This window comes from Drosophila navojoa, chromosome 2, assembly GCF_054131105.1.
Source record: "Drosophila navojoa isolate 15081-1374.11 chromosome 2, UAZ_NAV_1.0, whole genome shotgun sequence".
Taxonomy (NCBI): Eukaryota; Metazoa; Arthropoda; class Insecta; order Diptera; family Drosophilidae; genus Drosophila; species Drosophila navojoa.
This window is the reverse complement of record NC_142890.1, coordinates 31323963-31349648: the sequence shown is the minus strand read 5'-3', so window position 1 is coordinate 31349648 and position 25686 is coordinate 31323963. Positions and strand designations below refer to the sequence as shown.

Below are 25686 nucleotides of genomic sequence, written 5' to 3'. Positions count from 1 at the left end.
GAACGTGTTGCTCTATTTTTTTTTTTTTTTTTTTTCTTCTATTATAGTTTTATTGCAGCTTTTGTTGTTGACTCTATAGCGCATGTATACGTATTTATTGAATTTATAATACTAGGATGTAGTCCAGTTCTCTATAGATAGTTGCATACATAATGTTTAAGGTATATATAAAAAATGTTTCGTTTTACAAGTGCAGGCAATTAACAACTTAGATCATAATCTTTAAGCATTTCGAGACTCCAAGGACTAATCAAATTATATTTTCATTCCACAAATCCAAAATGCTTTTAATTCGCATTATCAATAGGTTTTTAATGCATACTAAATCGTATTTAGGCACGGCTACGAAACCTTACGTTTGATTTGTACCGATTTTGAATACAAAACTGTGATTTGTATGTATATAATGTAAAAAAGTTTTAAGTTTATACATATATATATATATTTATATACAAAATACATATGTATATACACACAGCACTTTCAAGAATAAATGGCCTTACAGAAAACCCGACTTTTCTTTGCAGGCTTTGTGCATGTTAAGTTTGTACTTTTTTATGATGTCCGTTTACTCTATAAGGCTTAACACACAATTCATCTATGATCTTATGCTTAATGCGGAAAATTCGTCTTCAATGCTAGGGTCAGTTTGCAGCTCATCTTCATTCACCTTTAAGGGCGCGCATCGTGTCCAGAATGTTGTATTATCTGTTCCTGGTAGTTTCTCGCTAGGAAAACAGTGTAGTGACAGATCGTTGAATACATTCTGCTGCTCGTAATCATCTTCTAAGGGAGACTCCGTGCAATAGTTTATTATGCGGGCAATATGATCGTTGGGATTACTTCTAGCTAGAGTTCTGTTGAGCGTTAACATTTCAAAGCTGTTCGAGATTAAGAAGACATTTGGCAGGGTCTCGCTGTTCCAGTTGCATAAGAGTAGGTTGTGCATTAAGGCGTACGGACAATGTGGCAGATAATATAGAGTTGGCACGTGGGCTTCATGCCTGCCCGCCCTGTCCTCGTTGATGATGGTGCCATTAAAACGTTGGATTAACTCCTTTTCAGTTTCTCGGAATACAGGATCATAGTAGAGTGTTTCTTTGATTTTATGAAGTTGCTGTGTGCTTATTAAAAACGCCGCTTGATGCAGCGCCTGGTAGGTTCTAGTAAAGGGTCCCAAGCCGAGGCAAACAATTCGTTCCAATGGCCTTTTCAGCGCGTCCAATTGCTGTTGCAACGTTTCCATGGTCACGATGAAATAGTCACTCTGACTCATTTCTCCACAAAGTCGCTCCAGGCGTCTGCAAGTCATCATAAATGATCATAGCAGAATATAACCAAAAGATAAATCAATAAAATTACGCTTGGAAGATTTCCACATTCACTTCGGGGCAATCATTTAAGTAATCGCTTTCAGACTTGTGGCGATTACGTCGACTAAGGCATTTACGTGCAATCCATTTCTTACGGGTGACAGTCCGAAATTCTTCATCTCCACCAGACATTTCAATTTGTTTTGTAAATATTCTGTGTGTACAGAAATCACATTTAGCGATGTTTCCTTAGTCACAGCTATCGAGTACTTGTGTGCACCTTCAACTTATCGATTTTCGATTATCGAGTAGTCGTACACTCGCACTTGGAACAGCTGACTCTGACTTTGCTCTCTCCTTTCATTTACGATTTGTGTCTTAAAAATGAACGACCCAAACAAGGCGATCTCCGTTAATTTATCATCACTGCTTAGTTTAAAAGCAGAATTACAGCGCAAGCAGCATGAAGTCAAAATGGCCAAGGAATCAAGCACGGTGGACAATAAATTCCGGCCAAGCAAGATTCACAGCAAAAGTGAGAAGTCACCCAGAAACAGCAATAAGGATGGAAACTATGTGGAGATTAGCCGTAACGATGACTTTAAAGTGTATGAATCGGAGGACTTTGGACAGTTGGAAAAGTCTCGCCGTATACTGGAGGCCAAGAGCAAATATTACGAACAGATGACACGCAGTGGCGGCAGCTTAAACTCGGATGATAATTGTTTGGTAATGTTTAATCGTAAGCGCCAGGAGCAGCACCGTGACGAAAGACAACACCCAAGCCCATCGCCGCATAGAAGAATAAGTAGGAACAACAGCACAGACGAAGACGAAGGAAATGCAGAGACTGGAAACGATGATGACGAAGTGGAATACACGGATTGCCTAGGAAGAACCCGTACCTGCTTGCGCAAAGACCTAAAAGAAGCCCTGCGACGGGACAAGCAATTGGCGGACAGCATGCCCGAGCGGTTGGATCAAACGAAAGCCAATTGGTTGATCGACACGAAATGCAACCACGACAGCGACCCTGAGGCAAACGATGATGAGCCCAGCTTTGGCCCAAAGCCCACAGAGAGTGTCTACAGCGATGCGCTGTCTACGATGACAAAGCACGATGAGCAGCGCGCCAACTGGGAGCGCAAAGAGCAAGAAAATATCGAAAAGCCCAATGTACATTACCAAGACGTGTTCTTTGACGAAGCGCGCACACACGGCGTGGGGTACTATGCCTTCTCCACGGACGAGGCTGAGCGAATGCAGCAACAGCGGGAATTGGAAAAAGCCCGCCAAGAAACGCAAGCAGAGCAGAAGCGACGCGACGATTTGCGGGCAGAACGAAATCGAATCATTGCGGCACGCGTGTTGGCTGCGAAGAATCGCATCAGAGCGCGCAACGGTCTGCCGGCCATCAGCCAGGAGGAATACGAAAAGGAGCTGCAGCTCAAGGCATCTAAAGGCGAAATCGAGGCACGAGAAGTTGAACGCGAGCAGACTGCGGAGGAAGCAGAACTGCAGAAGCAAAAGGCCGCCGATGAAGCTGAACGTGAGAGGCTGCGCAAAGCCCATGTTCGCGACTGGGACAAGGACAAGGGCAAGAGCGGCATTGCCAAAAATTCAGACGATGACGATGAACAGTCCGCAGCACCGGTAGAATGGCAATACAAGCCCGAACGATTGCCCATGTCGCAGGAGGAATGGAACGAGCAACAACGTGCGGTGCGTGCTCCAGAATTTGCGCCTATGCCAGAAATGGAGGCAGCTCCAAAACGCCTGAGCTTCAGCAGCGTGCCATCAACGTTATCTACGTGGAGCGGCGAGCAGGAGTTTAGAAGCTATCATTCCACCCAGCGCGAAAAACAATTCCAGAGGCGGAACTATACTAAATCTAATGATGATCTTTATGCTGAAGAGCCAATAGCAAGTAGCTCCAGTCATGATCGGAATCATGGCGCTACCATTCCTCCGCCTGATTGTCTCGTGGAAGGTTTCAGTGGCCCGTCCGCAGCGAAGCGAGTTAAATCCCAAGCTGAGCTAGAGCGCTCCATTGAGGCGGGCTTGAGGTTTCTGCGCGAGAGCTGCGATAAAGGAGTGCTGGGTAGCAAAACGACCTGGACTTCCAAGGCCGATTATTAACTATTAACTTGTCTGACGATTAATAAAATTAAATAACATGAAACATTAGTTGTTACTGCCGCTCTTTTGCTTTTCGTTTATTGCTTTGTGTAAACACAAGATTGTAAAGGATGCAATCTGTATGCACCGTTAAATGGCCTGACTTTTACCTAGATTAATTTTAAAGCATACTATTCACATTTCAGCTAGGTAGCAGCCTTGTTAAGTTGGCTGCACAAAAATTGTAACGGTAAGTACATAATACATAGTGTTGCAATGTAGATTATTGCTAAGCTAACCTAAGTTTTGGCATATCTGTCATCAACGTAAGTAATTATACTATATCATAGGCTACATAGTCAAAATGAACAATACTAATTGAGCTTAACAAATAATTCAAACAGTCCTCATATTAGTAATGAGCTTATCGGCTTAAACGGTTATCTATATAACAGCCGTTTCAGTTGGTTGTTAAAACATTTTACCGGAATGCAAATAATTATGAAACTCAGATCAAGGTATTAAAAAAAAGGTGAGAGGTAAATTAAAAAAAAAAATCAAAAAGTGTAACTGAATTATTTTTGGACTAGACAAGGTGTAAACAAGCTTTCGTTATGCTTTTACTATTTGGACCATGCTCTAGAGCATGTCACTGTCGACCATATCAACCAAAATTTCAGACATCTTTTGTCGGCACAAGTCGTTAGGTGGAAAATTTAAAGCAGGCGCACCCACATCCTCGTCGGGGTCATCATTGCGATTCAAGTACATGTCGGGGGCATCCTCTGATGAGCATGTGCTAATGGGTATTATATCCATGGCGAGGCCAAGAGCAAATCGTCCATAGGTTTTTAATTCCTGAGCAAATCTGTAAGAAAACAATTTATTGAACTGATTTACAGTTTAACAAAGTAATCTTACAGTTCCTGAAGCTTTTGCAGGGTATTGCAGTAGCCAGGTAATACGGTGCACAGCAGCTCCAACCATTTATACAGCTCCTCCGTATATCCCTTGAGCAATGTATCTTTTTGGGCGTCTCGCATTTTCTTCGTAGTGCAGCAGTACATCAAATTGGCAATATCCAGTGCAATGGAGCTGTAGCGCACCAGCTGAAAGTCAATCAGCGCCACCTCCAGCACACGCTGTCGATCCGCAGGATCGTACTTATACAAAAAATTATTGACCCAACAGTCGCCATGGCAAATGGCGGACAACGGCGACTCAGCACTGGCCAACTCCACCATCTGGGAAAAGAACGAAGAGCTTTTTGCAAATTTGCACATTGCTTGCATATACTTGGAATCCGCGGGCAGGACATCGGAAACCATTTTAATGGCATTCTTCGTAAGGCGTTCGTAATAATTTTTATACCAGTTCGCGTTGGCTGTGCAGAAGATACCCTCACTAATCTGGCTGCACATTTTTCTAAACTCTAGCGGATGCTCGAACTTATAAGCCAAACTAAGGGCATGGAGCTGGGCGACCTGCAGCAGTACCGATTGTGTTTCCTCCGTGCTTAGACCCTTATGTCGATCAGACATCTCAAAGCCTCGGACACGTAGATCCTCTGAAACCCAAAACCAACAATGAATATTACAGAAATTTAACTATAATTACATGAAACTTAATTACCCATAATGAGCAGGTCTTGCCTTGCTGTATAACACTTTGGTATTGAATTGAATAACTGCGACTCTAAGCCCGTTCTGCTGGCCTGGAATCTTAGCAGCTCCGGCATTATTCTGGTATAGAACTCTACCTCATTGCTGCAAGAATGTGTTCACAAACAAAAGACGGAAAATAAACATACATACATACATGTATTCCCTCATACAAACCGAAAAAGCTTATCGCTCTTATAGGCTTCCCGCTGGACCACACTCTCTGGCAACACTTTGCATATAACGTTCTGCTGCCATTTGTGCGTGCTGCCATCTAGGCTAAGGCGTTGCCCACTCAAACAGATGCGATACAGGGCTGCCGTATAGTTGTCGCCGCGGTCTGAGCCTTGCGCTAACTAACCAAGTAAATCATAATATAGGCATGTATATGTGAGTATATATATATATATGTATATATATATTGCATGTAATGCAAATAAAGATCATTTACACAAACCTCAAATGCCTCAATGCGTACTTCTGGCTCCACGTGCTTAAAAATGTCTTGGAACGTGGCTAATGTCAAAACCTTCTTGCTTTCATTAACCGCTTCTGTGCTTGTCGCCGTTGTTGTTGTTGTTGCTGCTGCTGTTTTCGGCGTTTCTGTAATTCCCATTTTGCGCCCAATTAGTTAGTTTTTTATATAAATATGTATGTACAGTTATGCAGCCACTGCGATAATAAGCTGCCGAGTCTATAACGTGTCTTCTTTTTTTCGGCAATTTAATAATCAATAAATGTTAACTTAGTTACACCACACAGCTCTTCCGTGTAAAAAAATCCTCTTCACATTTGCTTTCGGGCGTTTATTCATCGATTTTACGCGAACACATGTTTTTCGTCATTGCTGTTTGTCGTCCTTTTTGTCGACAAAAATACTGATGGCACTAAAAAATACCAAACAAGTCCAATCCTTTGTGCGGCGTTAGGCTGGCAACTCTGTATGTTAAGCTTTGATAACTTATGTATATGCCGCTAAAAATTTTTACTTAAAAATATGATTACAAACATTGGTTTATAGCATAAATGCCAAAATGTTTTATTTCCTTTACATAATAAAATGTATGTACGATATTTTCGCTTTTAGAGTGATATCTTGACAAAATGAACATTTTATGTTTATTATGTTAATGGGGATTGGAAAATGCCGCAGTGTTGTCAACATTAAAAACTTAACCGTTATTATCCATTAGCTTAGGGCGTTTCGAACGCCTTGACTACAATACATTAACATGTATCTATGTGTATATGTGTGTATGTGCTCCCAGCAGTAAACAGTTAGTTAGCACGTCTGCTCAATGTTCCCGCTGGTGATCTATTGTGGTTACCAGTCCCATGTCCTGCTGCAGCTCTAGGCTCAACGGCAGCGGCCGTTGCTGCCAGGTGCGCCGCTGCAACAGCGTCTGCCCACTAGCAAGTTGTTGATGCAGCGCATTGATGCTAGGATAAATGTGCTGCTCCACGAATTCTCCCACCGTATGCTCGTCATACACTTCCCACAGCAGCTGCTGAGCCTCGCGTGCCATGGTGCGCAGCTCTTCCACTAGCTGGGGCGTCCTTGCCGTTAGTTCCTGCACGCGCAGCGGCGAACTAAAGTTGTGCCTCACATTGTAGTCCGAGAGCCAAGCACTGTGCTCCCGTGTGTGCTGCAAGTAGTTGCGCACCTCGGCCAGTTTGTCGTACAGGCGAAGCGCATACTTGAAGACCAGGTGACCTGGATAGCTGCACACGGCAAACAATTGACTATAATGCGCATTCGGATGCAGCTCTAGCCAGGGATGTCCTGAGCGCCGGCTGTCCGGCTGAAAGACGCAACGCAGCACACGCAACAGCTCGTTGTCGCGTGGATTGATGCTAAAATAGCCCTTTGCGACTGTGGACAGCGATGTCATCAGACTGGGCATGCCCACGGGCAGCAGCTCACAAAGTACGGCAAAATGGTCGTAGCGCTGCCAGCCAGTGAGTGCCAATCCTCGCAGGCCTTTGGCAAAGCGCCCACCCTCCTTAGCTATGACAGCCAGCCAGCGTATGTTGTTCTCCAGATGCTGCTGCAGTGGCGGCACCAGCAGACTCTCCCCAAAGGCGCCCTTGTACGCGGACGCCGCCCATGCGCTGGGGAACACCTTGGCATAGGTGTTCCATAGCTGGGGCTGTATAAAGTGATATATATCGCTGGCATATACCCACACCATGGGCTCCACATAGCTGCCGATCTGAGAGTTCTGCAGCTCGCTGAGACTTATCGCACGCAGCTGATCATCCCAGATGACGACGTTCAGCTGCGGCCAGCGACGCCGCACAAAGTGAGCCAGGCTTATCACGTGGGACAGGAACAGTTCACTGCGCAGTCGCTGGCGACAGAGCGAACACTCCCCCATGCGCTGCACCTCATCGCATCCAATATGCAAATGTGTGAACTTGTTGGGCAGCTGAGTCGTCGAGGACGTCGCATTGTCGGAGAGTCGCATATGCAGCTCAACGACCTGGGTGAGCATCTGTTCCAGCAGCGCCATGCTCTGCGGCTGGCTGGGGCAAATGGATTGTGGACTCTCAGGCAGCTCACGTAACTGCTCGAACCCAGGCAGCTTCAGTGCATACTCCATGTGTCCAAATGTTTGCACAAGCGGCATAATACTAAGACCATACTCCACCCATGCGGACTCCAGAAAGTCCTGCGAAGTATTTATGTAAATAAAAAGCAGAACTATAATAAAGTTTTTGATGCCAGCGTAACTTAAGTAACAATGTTAACGATAAAAATTGGCTTTTGTTTTTAAAAACTTATCGAACCCAAATAAAATATCCGTGTATTCATGAACATACACGAATATAGAAATGTGCTAACTATGAGAACATACCCTCTACGCGTTTTAAAAATAGCATACATAAAATAGATACCGTGTGGGACACGTGGACTCTTAAGGTGGGCAGATGAGCTGCACCCTTGCAATCCTAGCGACTATAATATGTAAGCGACGAGTGCTGAGCCTTGCAAACTCAGCGATAGGACAAGAATAGCTAGTAGACCAACGCGGAGTCTTACAGACTCAGCGATAAGATAAGCATGTGTAATAGACCAAAGCTGGGCCTTACACACTGAGCAATAGATTATAGTGTGGAATGAATAATTTAGTTACAAATACAAATGCACATCGAGTATACACATATATAAGCAATAAAATTATATCTACCTTTAGTTGAGCTTCTTTATATGCGTTGCGCGCGGCTAGCGGCTGCAGATTGCCACTGTAGGGAAACATGTCCTCGTACTCAATGAGCAGTCCAGTGGCGCCCAAGGCCCGCAGCACGGGCAGGAGTTGCTTCAAAAAGCTCAGCTTGGGGGGCGCACCCTTGAGATCCAGATGGACCAGTCGCTCGGCCGGAGCACGTGGTCCATCCGGACCAATGCCAGCCACTACGGGGACACCCATGCGCTGCAGCTCGTGCTCGTATTGCGTCTGCCGCTCTGCTGAGCTGAGCATGCGATCGTCCTCCGCGTTGGCATTAAGCTCGTCCATGCCTGCGTTGCGGTGCCGCTGCTGCTGCTCCAGAATCTTCAAACGCTCCTGCTCGAACAGATAACTGTCGGCAACGGGCAACGGCGCCTTTTTCGCCTGAGTGGGACGCACGAAGCGAACGTTGCCAAGCAGACGCTGCGCCGGGGAGGGACGCTCCGCGTTGTCCTTTTGGCGCTCGGCACGCAAAACCCGATTCGCTTGGGCTATCAGCTTCTGGATGATATGAACGTGCTGATAGTTGGCCTCATCTGTGGCCTGTTGCGATGTCTGTTGTGCGAACGCTGGCAGGGTCTTGGTGGTATCATCCAGTATGGCCCATGTCCAGAGTCCAAGTAAAACAACAGCCGATGCCAGCAGCAGTACTGAAAGTTTGCGGCGCCAAATAAATATCAGCAAATTTGAGTGCATCTGCATTAAAGAGAGAAGGGAATATACGTTAGAGCAGACGGCAAACGACGAACAAAAGGCAGCCCTCTGCTATACGTATAAATATTTGAGTAGCCCCCGAAGCTATGCTATACATTTTTTTTACTCGGTCGTTACTCATACGCCGTGTTGCGGCTGCTCATTGAGGTTAAGAGTTGTTGATGCTGGTTTGTTTTGTGTGTGCACACATACAAACACGCCCGTACCCACACACCCACCTATACATATACATATACACATATCTACACATTTGTGAGATGTTTGCGTTAGCTGCCGCTCGTTCAATGGCAGCAACAGCCAAACTGGCAGCTCCTTTAAATGGAATGAATGAAATGCAGCACGCTGATAAAACTTTCGCTTTACATGCAACGGCGGAAGACAAAAGACGCCACGACCCAACTTTGGCAGCAATGTAGCAGTGGAGCAATGTAACAGTGGAACAGTGAAGTAGTGGAGTAGTGGAGTAGTGGAGTAGTGAAGCACTGGAACAGCATATATACATCTGTGTGCCGGAAATTGCATTGAGTTTTAAGCTGCTCGCTGCTACCAAACCCCCCCCCACCCCTTACACACACACACTAAATTTCTGCAATTGCGTTCCTTCGGTTCGCAGTAGGAACTCCAAAGTAAAACTTGAACAGTTTCGAGTATTTGAATAACGTCATCAAACCGCACGCTTTTTGCTTTTCATTGTTGGAATGCTCCAGAGCGCGCGCATCGTGTACTTCCACAGAGTTAGTTAACTAATTGTAAGCTACGTATGTAATTGGAAATGCCAACAAAGACAATACTTAGATTATTGCACCCGTTCACAAAGTGCGAATGGTCTATTGGTTTGGTACGATCTTCATCCCACTGTCAGTGTCCGTGTCCGAGTTTACGATTGATTGATACGAATACGATTCGCTCCAGTTACGGAATAAAAAATCAATTTAAATTAAAGCGTTTGCATATTAATATGTAATAACTGAATCACAAAAAAGGTTCTCCTGTAAAGTTACATTTTTCGACATGCGATCATTTCGCGGAAATGCGGCGTTGTGTATATATACTTTGTAGCTTTTATTTATTTGGTATAGCTAAACCATCAATTAACTTATGTAGATAAGTTTGACATTCATTTTCAGCTACAGACTATTGTCAAGAGAATATATACATTTTCTTCTTTGCAAATAAAACATAAGGCTTCAGAGATAAATAATATAAATTCCGAGTAAGAAAGAAAATACCAAAATGATCCACTTGAAGCTCATTTTTGTACAGATATAGAGTCTCTGTTAATAAACGCACAAAACATTGGAGCTGTCACGTTCTTAACGGGAATTGATAAGAGCTCAACTCATAACAGTACTTGTATTCAATTACTATTTTACGGCTATTGTGTAAGCACTTTCACCCACAAGCTTCACCCACAAGCTTCACCCACAATTTTGAAACAAGCAGAGACAGTTTTATCAGCTTTATGGCAGGAAGAGGTAATCGGACTCAACTTGTTGAGTAAGGCAATTCAACCATTCAGATTATGTAAATTTATGGAAATCAACGAGTATTATGTTGCCTTCATCGAATTTTACCTGTGCTAATGGCTTTTACAAGTGCTTATGGCGCACAATTTGCACACAACAAGCCAAATTGTATTGGCAAACAAGAGAATTATCGATTGTTGACCGAGTTGGCTGGCAATTCAATGTCACATCCTGCCCGCTTCGGTCCGAGCCTAATTTTCACGGTTCCCTCTTGGCCTGGCCGTGCTGCATGCCAATGCATGCAGCCCACACAAAGAGAGCAGTAGGACATGCCAAACCAATGTGGCCCCAGCTTGTGCCACATAGTCCGTTACGCCTCCGACTCTGCCTCCTCTCCCCTCGGTCCGCCTCTTTGTTGCCGATGCTCGCACATTTGATGCTTTTCTATCATGTGTTTGTTGGCTCCAGAGCTCCGTCCGACTAATTGCTCACGCTGTGTGCAGCTCTAACGATTTGCCGGCCAGTTCATAAAATGAAATTTAATTGCTCCGGCCAGCCACGACGCCAATTTGTTGCTGGGGCAGGTCTATGGGGTCTACGGGATGTATGGGGTCTATATGGGGTCCTACTCGTGCCCGTGCTCGTGCTGTGCTGTGCTGTGCTGTGCTGTTGCAATTTATGCAGCGTGTTTTCTACAGCAGCATTTGAAGGCAATGAAGACCTCTGCATTTTGAGCAGCTGTAAGCTGTCACGCCCCTTCCCGATTTCCCGGCCTGGCAACCACCCACGCCAAACAGCGCAATTTGGCTGCACGCCAGCTGCAAAAAAAGAAAAATGGAAAAGCGAGAACGTAGAGGTCAGTGGAGCTGAACGAATACAAAATACCCATGCCATTATTAACTTAAAGCCTTGCTCAATGCTTCTTGTCAAATATATAGTTCAACCAGCTGATGAAGTATTTATAAAAAAAGAGCTGTTAAAGCCGCCAATAGTTTCATCGATTATATTGATGGACATTAGCGATAGATCGATTAATTCAGCTTTATGTGACTCAAGACTGGTAAGAACTGATTGATACATATTTTGTTTAATATTGTTCTTGCCATAGTACTATATTTCTTATAGACTAATATAAGTTGATTAAATTACTTATTAATCACTAGTTTAAATTGCACAACTTATATGAAGTAGATATATTTCATTCAATCTTAATTTATGTTTAAAAAAAACTAGCTTGAAAAATATACACACATTAAAGAATAGGTGTCAGTGCCTTTTAAGGCTAGAACCGAATTCCATGCAAAGTTTTTTACTCTAAATTTCCCCTTAATAAATAGAAAAGCTTTTGATTTAAGTATTTTTGATTTAAACAATGTTTTTGATTTGATTTTTGAGTTAAACGATGTTTTCTGATTTTCTGGTAATAGGCAGAATTTGCTTATAGTAGTCCAGCCAGTCTTATATAGTGGTTTCTTAGTTCATGGGCAAGTGTAGCTAAACGAGGAAACGCAAACATTCTCCAAAATCCTTAAAGACCCTTCGGTGCCAGCTATTCCAGCTGCCCGATTCAAAAAGCACTGAAGCGCTTTTGTTTTGAGATTTGATGCAATTTGCCTTGGTCTTGTGTTTTTTGCTGTTGTTCGGTTATGGCGTTCCCGGCATCCCAGATTTAAGCACGGAAATTCATTTGATGCCCAACTCTAGGGCTGGGCTTAGACTGGAAATGGGCTTGAGGCAGAATTTCAGAGTGCAGAGGCTTGTGAAATATGGCCCTGAGTGCCGATAACTGTATTACGAGCCTTTTGCCTTTGCCTTTTGCCCCATTTTTAGCGCGGTAATCATCATCGGCAATTAGGCAATTTAACGGATAATTATCGGCCACTTTGGCGGATTTATAATAGTGGCAAAATTGTACAATTAGCAAATAAATATACCAACGTAGCTAGCTTTACTTTTCGAATCTATATATCTTATGTAATATGAAACTGCATCTCATCTAAGCCTTTGAAACCAGACTCGACATCAATAAATAATGCACATATACCACTATTGATTGAACGCAATAACCAAACACAACTCGAACAGTTCACGTAGGCCATAAATAAAATTTGTAATCCCCTGGATTACACGACCTCTCCACCTGAACACAACCATTGATCCATTGATATATACTAATGAACACAATTCATATTTTAAATGACCCAACCAGAGAGAATGGAAAGACCTTTTCGATAGTCCGATCAGGAGTTACTCTGAAACCAGTTTAAATATAATTCAAATAATGTGTATCTATACTTATGTATCGTCTTAAATATACATACATATATATACATATGTACATAATCGTTATATGTATGTATATGTACATATATGTCAAAGCTCAAAAAACAGTTTTGTCATGTTAAACCGTCCACTTCTCAAACGATTCTAAACTCTTTCTTCTGACAGCTACAGACGCTGTCATCCCGCTACAACGGGAATTTTGCAGCCTACAAAACATAATCGACCAGCCACGATACATTCAGTCGCGAAACTCACAAAATAGCAGAACCATACGCATTTACATGCTGCACTCTAAATACTCTTAACAATTTCAGTATGCATGCTGCGCTAGGTAGAAAGCACAATTACAGTGCGCGCCAATATGTTAATACTACTTGCGCTTCGGCACTTTATTCTGCCTATTATCTAAATTTTCATCATTCTATTGTGCGCTATGCTTTCCCATTTCCAGTGGGTTCACTTCCGGGCATAAAAGGTATCCTTGCGCCTCTGAGCTGATCAAGAAAGTATGACGTATTTGCTCCTAACTAAAAACTGAGGAATGTGTAGAATGTGCAAACGCTTTCACTAGTTTTTTTTTGTGGGCTCAAACTGACTGTCGCGCATAGCACTTACGTCCGCTATATATACACACTTCATAACTGCATTAAAAGTGGTCAAACTTTATGGCGAGGGTGCGAAAAGAAGGAAGGACAGTGGAAGCGAGGGAGAGCGAGCGAGAGACATGGCAAACAAAACGCATAAATTCCAGTGTTTCACAAATCTAGACGCCTCTAACTATGCAACACTTACTTTGGCGGAGGGGAGGGACGGACGGCGTACGCAAAAAAGGCACCAGCACGAATGCTAAAACCTATTGCAAAAAACACTTGTATACCTCGTGCACAATCAGACGAAAAGGGTATGCAAGGCTGCAGAGTTAGAGTCAGCCGTGAAAGCGGTTTATTAAGTTTAATTCGTACTATTTTGAGTTAGTCAAAGCAACAAGAAGTATTGTTTGTTTCAAAATATTTTAGGTGTTATATATTAAGATTATATTTGTATTAAATATATATGTATATATATATATATATATATATATATATATATATATACTTACATATATATACATTTCATTACAATAATTGACCCAAATATCCCCAATTAATAGGAACTCTTGATAGCCCATATAAGCTTCAACCCTACTCAAACAACCAGATATTTTTTATCAAGAGATTTTTCTACTAACCAGAGTTTTGATTGAACATATGGACATGTGAGCAAATGTATAATTGTAAATAAATATAAATAAATAAATAAATATATCAAATTATTTAAGCATTAAAAGCATCACTTTGTGTCCATAAGAGGGTATCAAAGGGTTCAGTATTTTTCAGTTGCCAACATTTTGTGATGGCTTTGTGTGCTTTAGATACTGTCTGAATGTAGCTCTGCCTCTCTGCCTCTCTTCCTGTCTGTCAGTGTGCCTGACTGTCTCCCCTTCTGTCCGTTGCGCTGTCGACCTGTCTGGGACACATAAAACGCCGCACAACGCTCGTGTTTATAATTTGAAATGAGTTTTTCCTGCATTCTAGCGCAGTCGACAGACATTTTAGTCATTTTGTTGTCTTTTTGTTTGCACTGATTTCTAAAATAAAAACCGAATATAGTCTGGGCGGGATCGCCTGACTAAATGACACTCTCGACACTCTAGTATTCGAGCATCACTGTCAACGATTAAGCAACGATTACTATCGATTACTATCGTCACTACGATTGCTATTTAAACGTTATCGAATGTGCTCTGATGAGTAGTCGATAGTCGCAAGATTAAAAGCAAAAAGATAATGACCATTTATATGTTTTTTATCATTAGTGAGAATTCAAAGTAGCTCAACAAATCTTTAGTTTTTTTATCGATCCTTGATCCTATGGTTTAACAAAAGTATCAGACCCTTTTCAAGATTCCGTTAGGGTATATAAATAGAAGTGTTTTCCAACCACTAAACCGATATGGATTTTTCTGATTGCGCGGTCAGCGATTTGTTGACCACAAGCATGTCCTATGTTGAAACGTGTCTGGGAATATAAAGGATAGCCGGAACGACATTTACGAATTCAATTCGTATTGATTTAAAATGCATTGTCATGCGCGTGATACCCAACTAATGTTGAATGTCGCTAAATGCTGCATAACATCTGTTATCTTCAATCCCTTGGTTTACATGCCACTAAGAAGATCGTACAACCTAGCACTCAATCAATATATTATGAAATCCGCAATGTGCACATCAACTCAGATTAGAAAACTTAACACACTAAACTCTGTTCGTAAGATGTCTAATATATAATTTAAGTTTTGTGCTCCTGATTTCCTGTTTTCAATCAATTTAAGAACTGAACAAGTAAGAAAGCTCTAGTCGAGACTGCTCGACTACGAGAACCCCTGAACCCTTCGAGCAACTGATATTTCAATAATAATTCGCACATACACACGCACACACACACACACGCATACAAACAAACACACGCACACACACACACACACGCATATGCAGGCGATTGCGCTTAGGTTGCGCTGCAGTGTTGGCGATATTATGAGAACTTATTTGTTGAATAATTTCATTTCTAGACGTACGATCGTAATGAAACTTTCAGAACGTAATCATGATGTATAAATGTATGTTTTTTTTTTTTTTTTTTTTTTTTTTTGATTTTATTTAAGCGTTGAACCTGTACATGCAAATTTAGTACTTTAACAACACAGTTGGAATATTATATTAGAGCCTAACCTTCTGATGATTCAGGAGGACTTACAATATATATTTACAAATATCACTAAACTAAACTTATCTAATATTTTTTGCAAAGCCTAAGCGTTTTAATCGCCTTAGTGGCCTCGCAGGGAGCAATCTTCTCGCTAGTCTGCTCCGGTGTCTAGCCAGTCTGTCACTATATCGGCTAGTGTGTCTCCCAATCTGTTCCTCCACTGTGAACAGTTTCAAGTCTCGATGCAGGGTAGAGCCTCGCACATACCATGGGCAGTTGGTGATTTGTCGCAATACTCGATTTTGCAAGACCTGTATGCGTCTATAGTTGGATTTTGCGCATATTCCCCAAATCTGCACACCATAGAGCCAAATCTACGCAGTGGACATAGACCGCTCTCTTAGCTCGTAGTGACATGGTGCTGCGCCTATTAATCAGCCATCGCAGTTGCTGCATGCGTTGCCCACATCTCCTGGTCGTAGCTTTTAGGTGGGGAGCAAATGTTAGGCGCTTGTCGAGGGTGATGCCAAGGTACTTTGCCTGCGACGGTTGGTCCAGTATTTCTCCATCCAACCTTATGGGCGGGGTGTGGTTGATGAGAGTTTTCAAAGTAAAGCATGGGTTGGTGGTCTTCCGTGGGTTTATCTTCAAATTCCATCGTTTACACCAGGCTGCTAATGTACTTAGGTAGTTTTCCACACCATTTGCTGCCTCAATGCGACATTTCGAGCTGTACAGCACTGCAATATCGTCTGCATATGTAGCTAGTAGAGCTTTACCAGGATCCTGCATGTGGTGTCCGCTAGGGGAGGGTAGGTCAGCTGTATATATGGAATAAAGCAGCGGCCCTAATACGCTGCCCTGTGGGACTCCAGCTCTCATCTGACAAGGAGTCGAATAGGTACTCCGTACTCTGACCATAAATTGTCGGCCTTCCAGGTATGATCGTAGGATCCCGAAGTAGGGTGCTGGAAAAAGCTCTTTGATTTTACTTAGAAGCCCTATATGCCAGACTCTGTCGAATGCTTGCTGCATATCAACGAAAACTGCGTTGCAGTACTCCATGTCGTCAAATGCCTGAAGGATGTGCCTCGTCAGTCTGTGAACCTGCTCCACAGTTCCATGTCCTTCCCTAAAGCCAAACTGATGGTCCGGTAAGATGCGACATTCCCTGATGATACTGCCAAGACGATTGGCAATAAGTCTCTCCCATACTTTGGATAGTGATGACAGCAGACTTATTGGGCGGTACGATTCGGGGTCATCCTCTGGCTTTCCTGGTTTGTGGATCATTACAATCGCTGCCATCTTCCATTGCTTAGGAAAGAATTGCACCCTCAGCATAGCGTTAAATATTAGAGCTATGAAGATAATTGCCCGAGTAGGGAGGACTTTTAGCGTTGCATTGCTCAGTCTATCATAACCAGGTGCTTTCTTCTTCGGCAAGGACTTTATAACTTCAGCAATTTCCTCAACCCTGACTGCCCTAATGGGTAAGGACATTTGTAGAGGTGTCTGCAGACTATCAGTGGTCTCTTCGATCTGGTCATCTGTGGCAAATTCATAGGGTGTGAACCTGGCTTCTAGATGCTTCGCAAAAGAATTCGCTTGCTCTTCGTTCCTAGCTATATCACCGCTAGGACACCGGATTGGTACCTGTCTAAATGGTTGTCTCTTAAGTGACTTGGTACACTTCCAGAGCGAGTATCCAGCATCAATTGTATAATCAAGGGAAGCCAGCTTTTGCTCAAAGAAATTGCTTCGAATTTCTCTTAGTACATTTCGTAGTTGCCTAGCAGCCCGGCTCCATAATATTCGGTCCCATGGGTCCTGCGTTCGGATTGCGCGTCTACGAAGTCTTCTTTTTTGCGACAAAAGATCCCTGGCCTCTCTTGTTAATCGAATTCCATAGTTAGAACCTATCTGATGCAGCAGCAGCCGTATAAATGCTTTCAGTGAAGCTATTGACAGCCATCTCAATATCTTCACCAGAGTTTAAGGTGGTGTTTAGCTGAATCGAACTCTCTAAATGTTGTCTAAAGGCGAGCAGGTCTGTGTGTCTGGTTATTAGAGGGCGATTTGCGTTAACGTTTATGCCTTCTGTCTCAATACTAATGACTAGGGCCAGATGATCCGAGTCCAGATCCCAGCTCTGAGTTATGCTTACTTGGAAATCCGGTATTCCATGATACAGGGCAAAGTCAATGTAGGAAGGCGTGTGGTGAAGCACATATGGATACCTGGTTGGCGATCCAGTAGCAAGGATCCTAGAGCCAGTAACTGAGATGGCTTCTGCTAGCTCGCGTCCCCTCGGTGAGTTGTATGTGTCCCCCCACAACCAATGACGGGCATTCCAATCGCCGCCAACTAAATATCTTTGACCGCAGGCACGAAGTGTATTGATGAAATGCATTTCGTCAATCCTAACCCTTGGAGGGCAGTAAATAGCGCTGAACTCCACGTCTCCTAGGGCCGTTGCTACTTTTACTGATGACATTTGTATGTTACGGGTTTCAATTACTCTTTGAGGGAAATGATGAAGGGTTGCCTTAATCAATATTGCCACTCCGCCAACGCTGTTGTTATTTCGTGATGGTCTGAAAGCTGGGTAGCAGACATATCCATATATTTTTATAGTGTCTCCACGCTTCATCCTGATCTCCGTCAAAAGAAGAATGTCGACGCTGTTGGTGTGCGCAAAGAGCTCAATTTCTTTAGCTTTTGATGCAATGCCGTTAGCATTCCAAATAAGAACTTTTAGTGCATTCATTTCGAAGCTGCAACGTTGTTAGGAGACTGACGATTTGGTATTTTCCCAGTCCATCCCTTAATCGTGTTGGCTAACTCAAGTACTATACTCTCAAGTTTTTCGATACGTTGGTTTACTTGCTTGTTATGTTGCTGCTGTTCTTGTTGCTGCCGCTGCAACCATGTAAGAAACTGTTGTTGTTGTTGCTGATGGAGCTGTTGCTGCCACTGTTGGAACTGTTCCTGCTGCTGTTGCAACACTGCCTGTATATCATAAGGGCTGTGTTGCAGATTATTCAATCCATGTTGCTGTGGAATTTGATGCGCTATAGGTTTATGAAGACGCTGCTGGGCAGGTCCATCTTTGCAATGTGTTGCAATAGGATTTCTTTTAACTATTGCAGCATAGGAGACTGCTGTGTTGCTTCCAGTGCCTATCGTTGGATGATGTGAAGCTAGCTGCGGCTGTTGCTGAGTTGTCTGTCTGTCAGCCCTTGGCTTACGATCAGACCTCAAGGTGGGGAATTGCTGATTCGCTGTAGAAAGTGTATTTAAGTTAGCGTGTCTTGGCCTATTTGGATTATTTTCCCTTCTTGCAGGCCTCATAGATCGGCGAAGAAACTCCTGATACCATTCACATCCCTTATAGCTAGCCATGTGACTGCCAGAGCAGTGTATGCATTTGGGCTGTGCATCTGGAGGACATATGCATTGCATTGTTTGATGGTTTTCTCCACATCGGGCACAGTTGGGCTGTCGGCGGCAATATTTAGCCGTATGGCCGTAATCTTGGCATCGACGACATTGTGCGATCTCAGTTGTTTTTCTCATTCTCTCAACTCTAATTTTTTGGCGGCAAAGAGTCTTAACTTTATAGATTTCATTAATTTTTGGACATGGCTTAATATTAATGAAAAAAATATTAAGCTTCTCATCCTTATTTATGCGTGAGCTTGGGTTATGGATATGGAGAACCTCGAAGCCCAGTCTATTAAAATCAGCAATAATGTCTTTATTTAATGTACTGTTGTGTAAATCTCTTACAACAATTCGGTGTGGCTTTTCTGACTGCATTTGGTAAGTGTGGAATTCTATTCCAAGTGTATCCAGTCGGTCCACAATGGCTCTATAGGTGTCGCTGTCATTAGGGAAGACTCTGACCGTTTCCCCTTGATTAGCTTTAACAACGACGTTATCTAAACTGGCCACTTCGCTTATAAGCTCAAATAGGTCATTTAGGTCGCTAACATTAAGTACTATTTGAGGTGGTTTCGGAGGTCCCTTAAGTTGCTTTTCGTTGGTAGTTACCTCTGGCTGGATATTAGGTTGATGTTTGTCTGCGTCTACATACATCGTGTCGACCTCTTCCTCTTCATCGCTTGAGGTGTCCATATCAAGAGTGGCAAATCTATTATTGGAGTTTGCTTGCCCGTTTGTACTTGGGGAAGCGTGCCGTGTTCGAGTAGCATTCAGTCGCTTGGAACTAGGTATGGGTGATATGGACTTGCCATGTTTGCGTTTGGTAGAACGCCGATTTTGGGCGTTCAGCAATCTTTCGGCAGCGCTAGAACTTTTTGCTATAGCGTCCTTATTAATTATCGTTTGGCATGTGCTACTTATTGTAGAAGTTGCCATTGTGTAATTGGTGTTACTGGAGGCAGTGGTAAATGATACAGTTGTTGTTGTTGTGCAGTTGCTCTGACTTCCGATGTGTGATGCTCTCTGGAGCTCTGAACTGTACTCAGATCGAATCACAGAGGGTAGCTTCCCTGCTATTAAGAGCATTTTTTCATGGTCAATCGACTTATTATTAAGCCGAGAGCCAGAGGGAATATTCTGCTCCATTGCCTTAATTTATGTGCACAGAATATCAACTTTACTAATATGAAGTTTTTATTGCCCCTCTTTAGCGGCAGTGCGCGGGAAGAGGGGTTAGTGAATGTCGCTGTACTGAAATTCTTTTGGTGTTTTTGTTTTTGTTTTTGTCAAATTGCCGACACCGCACGAAGCAGCGTCCGAACTTTAAACGTGTGCTATTTTTAGCACACACGAAGATGCCCGAAGCTGAGCACTTCGTTTATTCCTCTCTTGTGCAGTGGCGCGCACAGAGAGGGGTAATAAGTTTGGCCCAGGTGGGCAACGAATGTATTAATTTGTCGTACTCCCTTTGTTTTTCGTTGTTTCGGGCAGACGACACTGCGCGGGACAGCGTCCGAAATTCACAGTTAACTTTTGACTATTTTTAGCTCGCGTACTTTTTCTATGCGTAACACAACCGTCCGCGACGAGAGCAGATTAACGACTCGTATAAATGTATGTGTATACCGAAGCTCAAGTCTCTAGTATTTGATATACGACTTCTACAAAGATGAGGGTGAGGGGGTGGATATAAGGGCGGGGGGTAAATTTTAACAAAAACCGAAATTGTATAAAATACGTCTTAATATATATTTAAAATTTGGACACTCTAGCTATAATGATGTAGGAGATATAATTTTTTAACTGACTTTCGATAAGGTTTTTTATCGATAAAAAAATATCGGAATGAGTTATCGTTTTTTAGTGATAAACTCGATATGCGCGCGATATATACAAACATTTTTAAAAAAAGTTGAAGTCTCTAGCTCTTATATCTTCTGAGATCGACGCGTTCATACATACGGACAGACGGACGGACGGACGGACGGACGGACGGACGGACGGACGGACGGACAGACAGACAGACGGACAGGGCCAAATCGACTCAGCTCGTCGTGCTGATCAAGGCGTGGGTCTGCCACGCCTCCTTCTGCCTGTTACATACATTTCAACAAAACCATTATACCCTGATTTCCCATTTTCAATGGGTTCAGGGTATAAAAATTCAAACATATTCATAAATATGTACAAGTATTAATCTTTAGTTTCAGATTTTGTTCAGATTCGATGAGCATTTCTCACATATAAAATAGGAAAATATATATCTTATGGATATTTAAAGCCTTTACGTCTCCTCGAGTGACATGGACGAAAGTTGTAAGTTGCGCTTGGGTAGCAACATTTGTGGCAAATACTTGGCACTTCAATTTTGTGGCAGATATTTGAGAAAGTATTTTCCTAAAGCTGCAAAAATGTTGTCATACTCACTACACATGACAGTTGATAAACGAGTGCAAAATATTATCATATGCATATTATATAAGTATTTTATCACTAGTAGTACCTGCAGACACTTTTATTGCACTTAACAACTATACACTTGACAATATACATAAATGCCAAATTGGGGACGTTATCCACCCATGTTAAACTGAAATTCCTTCATTCTCTTTCAGTCATCAATAAATTCGGAATATAATTTAAGTAAATATTAGGTAATTCACATTCACACCCCATCAGCAATTTAGTAGCAAAGTTTAGCTCTAATACTGTAGAAAGTTCAGTTTTTCTCAATTTGCCATGCCCCTAGTGGGCGGATCGGGAAAATTTTAACACATTATAGATCGGAGATATACACGAGTATGTGTTCCATTTCAAGTCTCTACCTTCAATAGCGGCGAAATGAACTGTGTTCATACGGACAGACGGACAGACGGACGTTGCACAAAACCAATATACTCATTTCCCCTTTTACAAATTTATGGGTGGGTGTTAATATAGGGGTGTGGGGTCACCTATATCGAAAATCGAAATTGGATAAAATGCATCTGAATATATGTTTAAGATTTGAAGACCTTAGCTTCAAAGACATAGCAGATATATTAAACAAGTAAGAAGACTCTAGTCGAGACTGCTCGACTAGGAGATACCCTGAACCCTCCAATCTGATATTCTAATCATTCTGCACTTCTTTTATGCACGTACACATACATTCACATGCATCCACCCTCACGCGCCCGCGCTCTGCTAACTGCGCAGTAAGCAGCGACTGCGCTTGGGCTGCGCTGCAGTGTGGGCAATAGTATGAGAATTTACTTGATAAATAACTTCTTTTGTAAACATACGATCTTAATGAAATTTTCAGGGCGTAATTATATGATCAAAATGTGTGTACATTCCAAAGCACAAGTCTCTAGTACTTGAAATACGTTTTACAAATAGGAGGCGAAGGGGGCGTGGTATCCAAAATCTGTTGATTACAAAATGTTTGTATTCATCATATGTATATACACAGTAAATCTGAAGTCTCCACGTCTAATAGTACTCCGATGAGGCTCAAAAAACAAAATCAATTTTTCGATTAATCTCGATAAAAAAGTTATCGGATGAGTTATCGAAAAAATAAAGCAAACTCGTACTGCGTATGGTATACACGAGTGTGCACACAAAATTTCAGCTCTCTAGCTCTTATATCTTCTGAGATCTCGGCGTTCATACGGACGGACGGACAGACGGACTTGGCTATATCGACTCAGTTCGTCGTGCTGATCAAGAATATATATACTTTATGGGGTCTGCGATGATTCCTTCTTTCTGTTACATACTTTTACACAAAAACATTATACCCTGATTTCCCATTTTCAATGGGTTCAGGGTATAATAAGATTACTGATTTTTGGTCAAAAAAAAAAAAAACAAGTAAGAAAGCTCTAGTCGAGACTGCTCGACTACGAGATCTCCTGAACCCTACAAGCAACTGATATTTCAATAATAGTTAGCACACGCACACACACACACGCATACAAACAAACACACGCACACACATCCACATACAAATAAACACACGCATACCCACACACACACGCATATACAGGCGTTTGCGTTTTGGTTGCGCTGCAGTGTTGACAATATAATGAAAACTTATTTGTTGAATAATTTAATTTCTAGACGTACGATCGTAAGGAGACTTTCAGAACATAATCATAATGTTGAAATGTATACCGAAGCACAAGTCTCTAGTATTTGATATACGACTTTTACAAAGATGAGGGTGAGGGGGTGGATTTAGGGATGGGGGGTAAATTTTAACAAAAACCAAAATTGTATATTGTCTTTATATACATTTTAAATTTGGAGACTCTAGCTTGAAAGATGTAGGAGATATCATTATTTTAGTGATCTTCGATAAGGTTTTTTATCGATAAAAAAGTATCGGAATGAGTTATCGTTTTTTAGTGATGAAGTCTCTAGCTCTTATATCTTCTGAAATCGATGCGTTCAAACATACGGACAGACAGACAGACAGACAGACAGACAGACGGACGGACGGACGGACGGACGGACGGACGGACGGACAGACGGACAGGGCCAAATCGACTGTGCTTGTCGCCCTGATCAAGAATATATATACTTTGTGGGGTCTGCCACGCCTCCTTCTGCCTGTTACATACTTTTAACAAAACCATTATACCCATTTTCAATGGGTTCAGGGTATAAAAAGAAGGTCAACAAAATAAATAATACAAAAACAATCACAAATATTTAAACAATTAACAAACTTTACTGCACTGCAGTAACTAAACCATACAATAAAATACAAAATAATAATAATAATTATTATTATTATTGAAAAATAAGCAAAATGTTATATACAACATACACACACTTCACTTGACTGCACTTAAAAAAAGCAAAAAAAAAAATGAATTTGTTTTTTTCAAATTTTTAAACAAATTTTTAAAATATATAAAAAAAAATATAAAAGAAAAATATAAAAAAAAAAATATAAAACAAAAAAATATAAAAAAAAAATATAAAAAAATATATAAAACAATATATTTAAAAAAAAATATTTAAAAGAATATAAGTATAAAATAAAAATACATTTCACACAAAAAAAAATTTAAAAAAAAAAAAAACACGAAAACAACAAAAAAAAAAAAAAGTTTCAGCACTGCTCCGCATTGTACTGCTGACCCCCACCGACCCTGGACGACTGAAGAAATGCTGTAAGTGCTGCCCTTTATATAGGGCGACTTCCACTCAAAGCCTGACACGCGCTCAAATGTTGAGCCTAGCGCCAGACAGGGATCGTTGCTATTGAGCTGTAAGTGACCAATGGGAGCACTCTCTGCTGCTGCAGGCATTCTAGCTTCTATTTACTCAATTAAAACGCTCTTCTCTACTTCTTCTTCATCCTATGCTCTTCTTAGACATTACGAGAGACAGTCGGAGAAGCAGAAGGTGAGATAGAAGGGAGACAGACATAGACACGGAAAGGGATACGGGGACATAGACAAACAAACATGCATAGTTATATGCAATAAATTTCTACAAACATACATATGTATGTACATATGTATTAGAGCTGCATTAATACCAAAAAAAAAAAAAAAGAACGGTGCTCAATCTTAAATTGCTCCAAATGCGTTAAATGGCATTGAACATGCATAAGTCAATAACAGTTTGAGTGGAAGAGAGCGCTAGTATATGACTCAGAGACAGTATATGCAACCGATCAAAATAGAATGGATGCAGTGAAAGGTGCAAATAAGTGAGATGACGAGCTCGCACACAGACACATGTGCATGTATGTATGTCGCGTGATGCTCACCAACACTTGTACGAAGTGGGAATAGGAAATATAAATGACATGCACAAACCTGAGTGCTTTGGCAAATTTTTATTTTTCAGCCTCATGTGTGCGTATGCGTGGGTGTGCGTGTATATGTATGTGCATGGGCTGCTTGTTGTGTAAGCAGAACAGAATCGAGGAACTATTCAAATATTAATTGCTCAAAGGGTTTAGGCGATCTCATAGTCAAGCATTCACGATTAGGGCTTGCTTATTTGTTTCGGTTTACAATTGTTCAAGGTTTTCTTTTAACAAAGGCTTTTTATAGAGTCAGGTATTTGTTTCTGAAACTGTGTTAGTGTTTCGACTGTTGAGTCGAAAGTAGAATGAAATCCTCAAACTCAGCGAAAGCAATGCAAAACTACAAAGTCAGCCTGCACGTAACGCTACTGTATCTGGCAGTCAATTTCGTTTTGAATAACGAACTGCAAGAAGTCAGGAAAAAAATGTTCATTTGTAACAAGCTCCATAATTTTTCTTTGGAAAATAATCACGAATTATCAAAGAGACGAAAGTGTATTTTCGAATTAACGATAGCATTCGTTTTGAGCGATACACATATGTATGTATGTATGTACATTTGTATGTTACTTCCTTAGCACTTTTATTTAATACTCATTCACGAAAGTGAATTAGTATGTTGGTTTTGTTCAATGTCCGTCTGTCCGTAGAGACTTAAAATTTGGAACACATACTCGTGTATATCTATTTATACCGATTTAGAAAGTGTTAAGACTTTCACAATCCGCCCAGGGGCGTGGAAAACCGTTTCAAGAGTTTTACAGATAGAACGCTGAAATTGCACGTAATTGAACTGAATTGCACGTAAGCTAATGCTATGATTCTATAACGATGAATGGAAAAAAAGTTATGTATGTATTATGTACGAAAGACTAAATTCGTTTAATTGAA

General features: G+C 41.7%; 4 protein-coding genes across 5 annotated transcripts in view; 1 reads left to right on the top strand and 3 right to left on the bottom strand.

The window, feature by feature from the left end:
• Positions 1-417: 417 nt before the first annotated feature.
• LOC108649996 (SRR1-like protein) lies at positions 418-1590 on the bottom strand. The gene is made up of 2 exons (XM_018099119.3): positions 1363-1590; positions 418-1301 (listed from the first exon to the last, which is right to left on the bottom strand). The coding sequence occupies exons 1-2, from the start codon at positions 1503-1505 to the stop codon at positions 599-601; spliced, it is 846 nt and encodes a 281-aa protein (XP_017954608.1). The 5' UTR covers positions 1506-1590; the 3' UTR covers positions 418-598.
• A 26-nt stretch (positions 1591-1616) lies between these two features.
• On the top strand, positions 1617-3490 carry LOC108649810 (uncharacterized). Its single transcript, XM_018098879.3, has one exon. It carries the CDS (start codon positions 1698-1700, stop codon positions 3450-3452), a length of 1755 nt encoding a protein of 584 aa, XP_017954368.2. The 5' UTR covers positions 1617-1697; the 3' UTR covers positions 3453-3490.
• Positions 3491-3497: 7 nt separating this feature from the next.
• Positions 3498-5821, bottom strand: LOC108650373 (uncharacterized). Its single transcript, XM_030389853.2, has 5 exons — positions 5550-5821; positions 5270-5448; positions 5064-5197; positions 4353-4998; positions 3498-4299 (listed from the first exon to the last, which is right to left on the bottom strand). Exons 1-5 carry the CDS (start codon positions 5706-5708, stop codon positions 4071-4073), a joined length of 1347 nt encoding a protein of 448 aa, XP_030245713.1. The 5' UTR covers positions 5709-5821; the 3' UTR covers positions 3498-4070.
• Positions 5679-25686, bottom strand: part of LOC115564962 (hexosaminidase D) — a 30888-nt gene continuing 10880 nt past the window's right edge. For both annotated transcript variants that reach the window (XM_089265600.1, XM_089265601.1), the window contains exons 2-3: positions 8284-9018; positions 5679-7764 (exon numbers count right to left, since the gene is read on the bottom strand). In XM_089265600.1, the coding sequence (XP_089121726.1) occupies positions 6388-7764; positions 8284-9018 (2112 nt within the window). In that variant the 3' untranslated portion in view covers positions 5679-6387. The remainder of the gene's footprint in view (positions 7765-8283; positions 9019-25686) is intronic.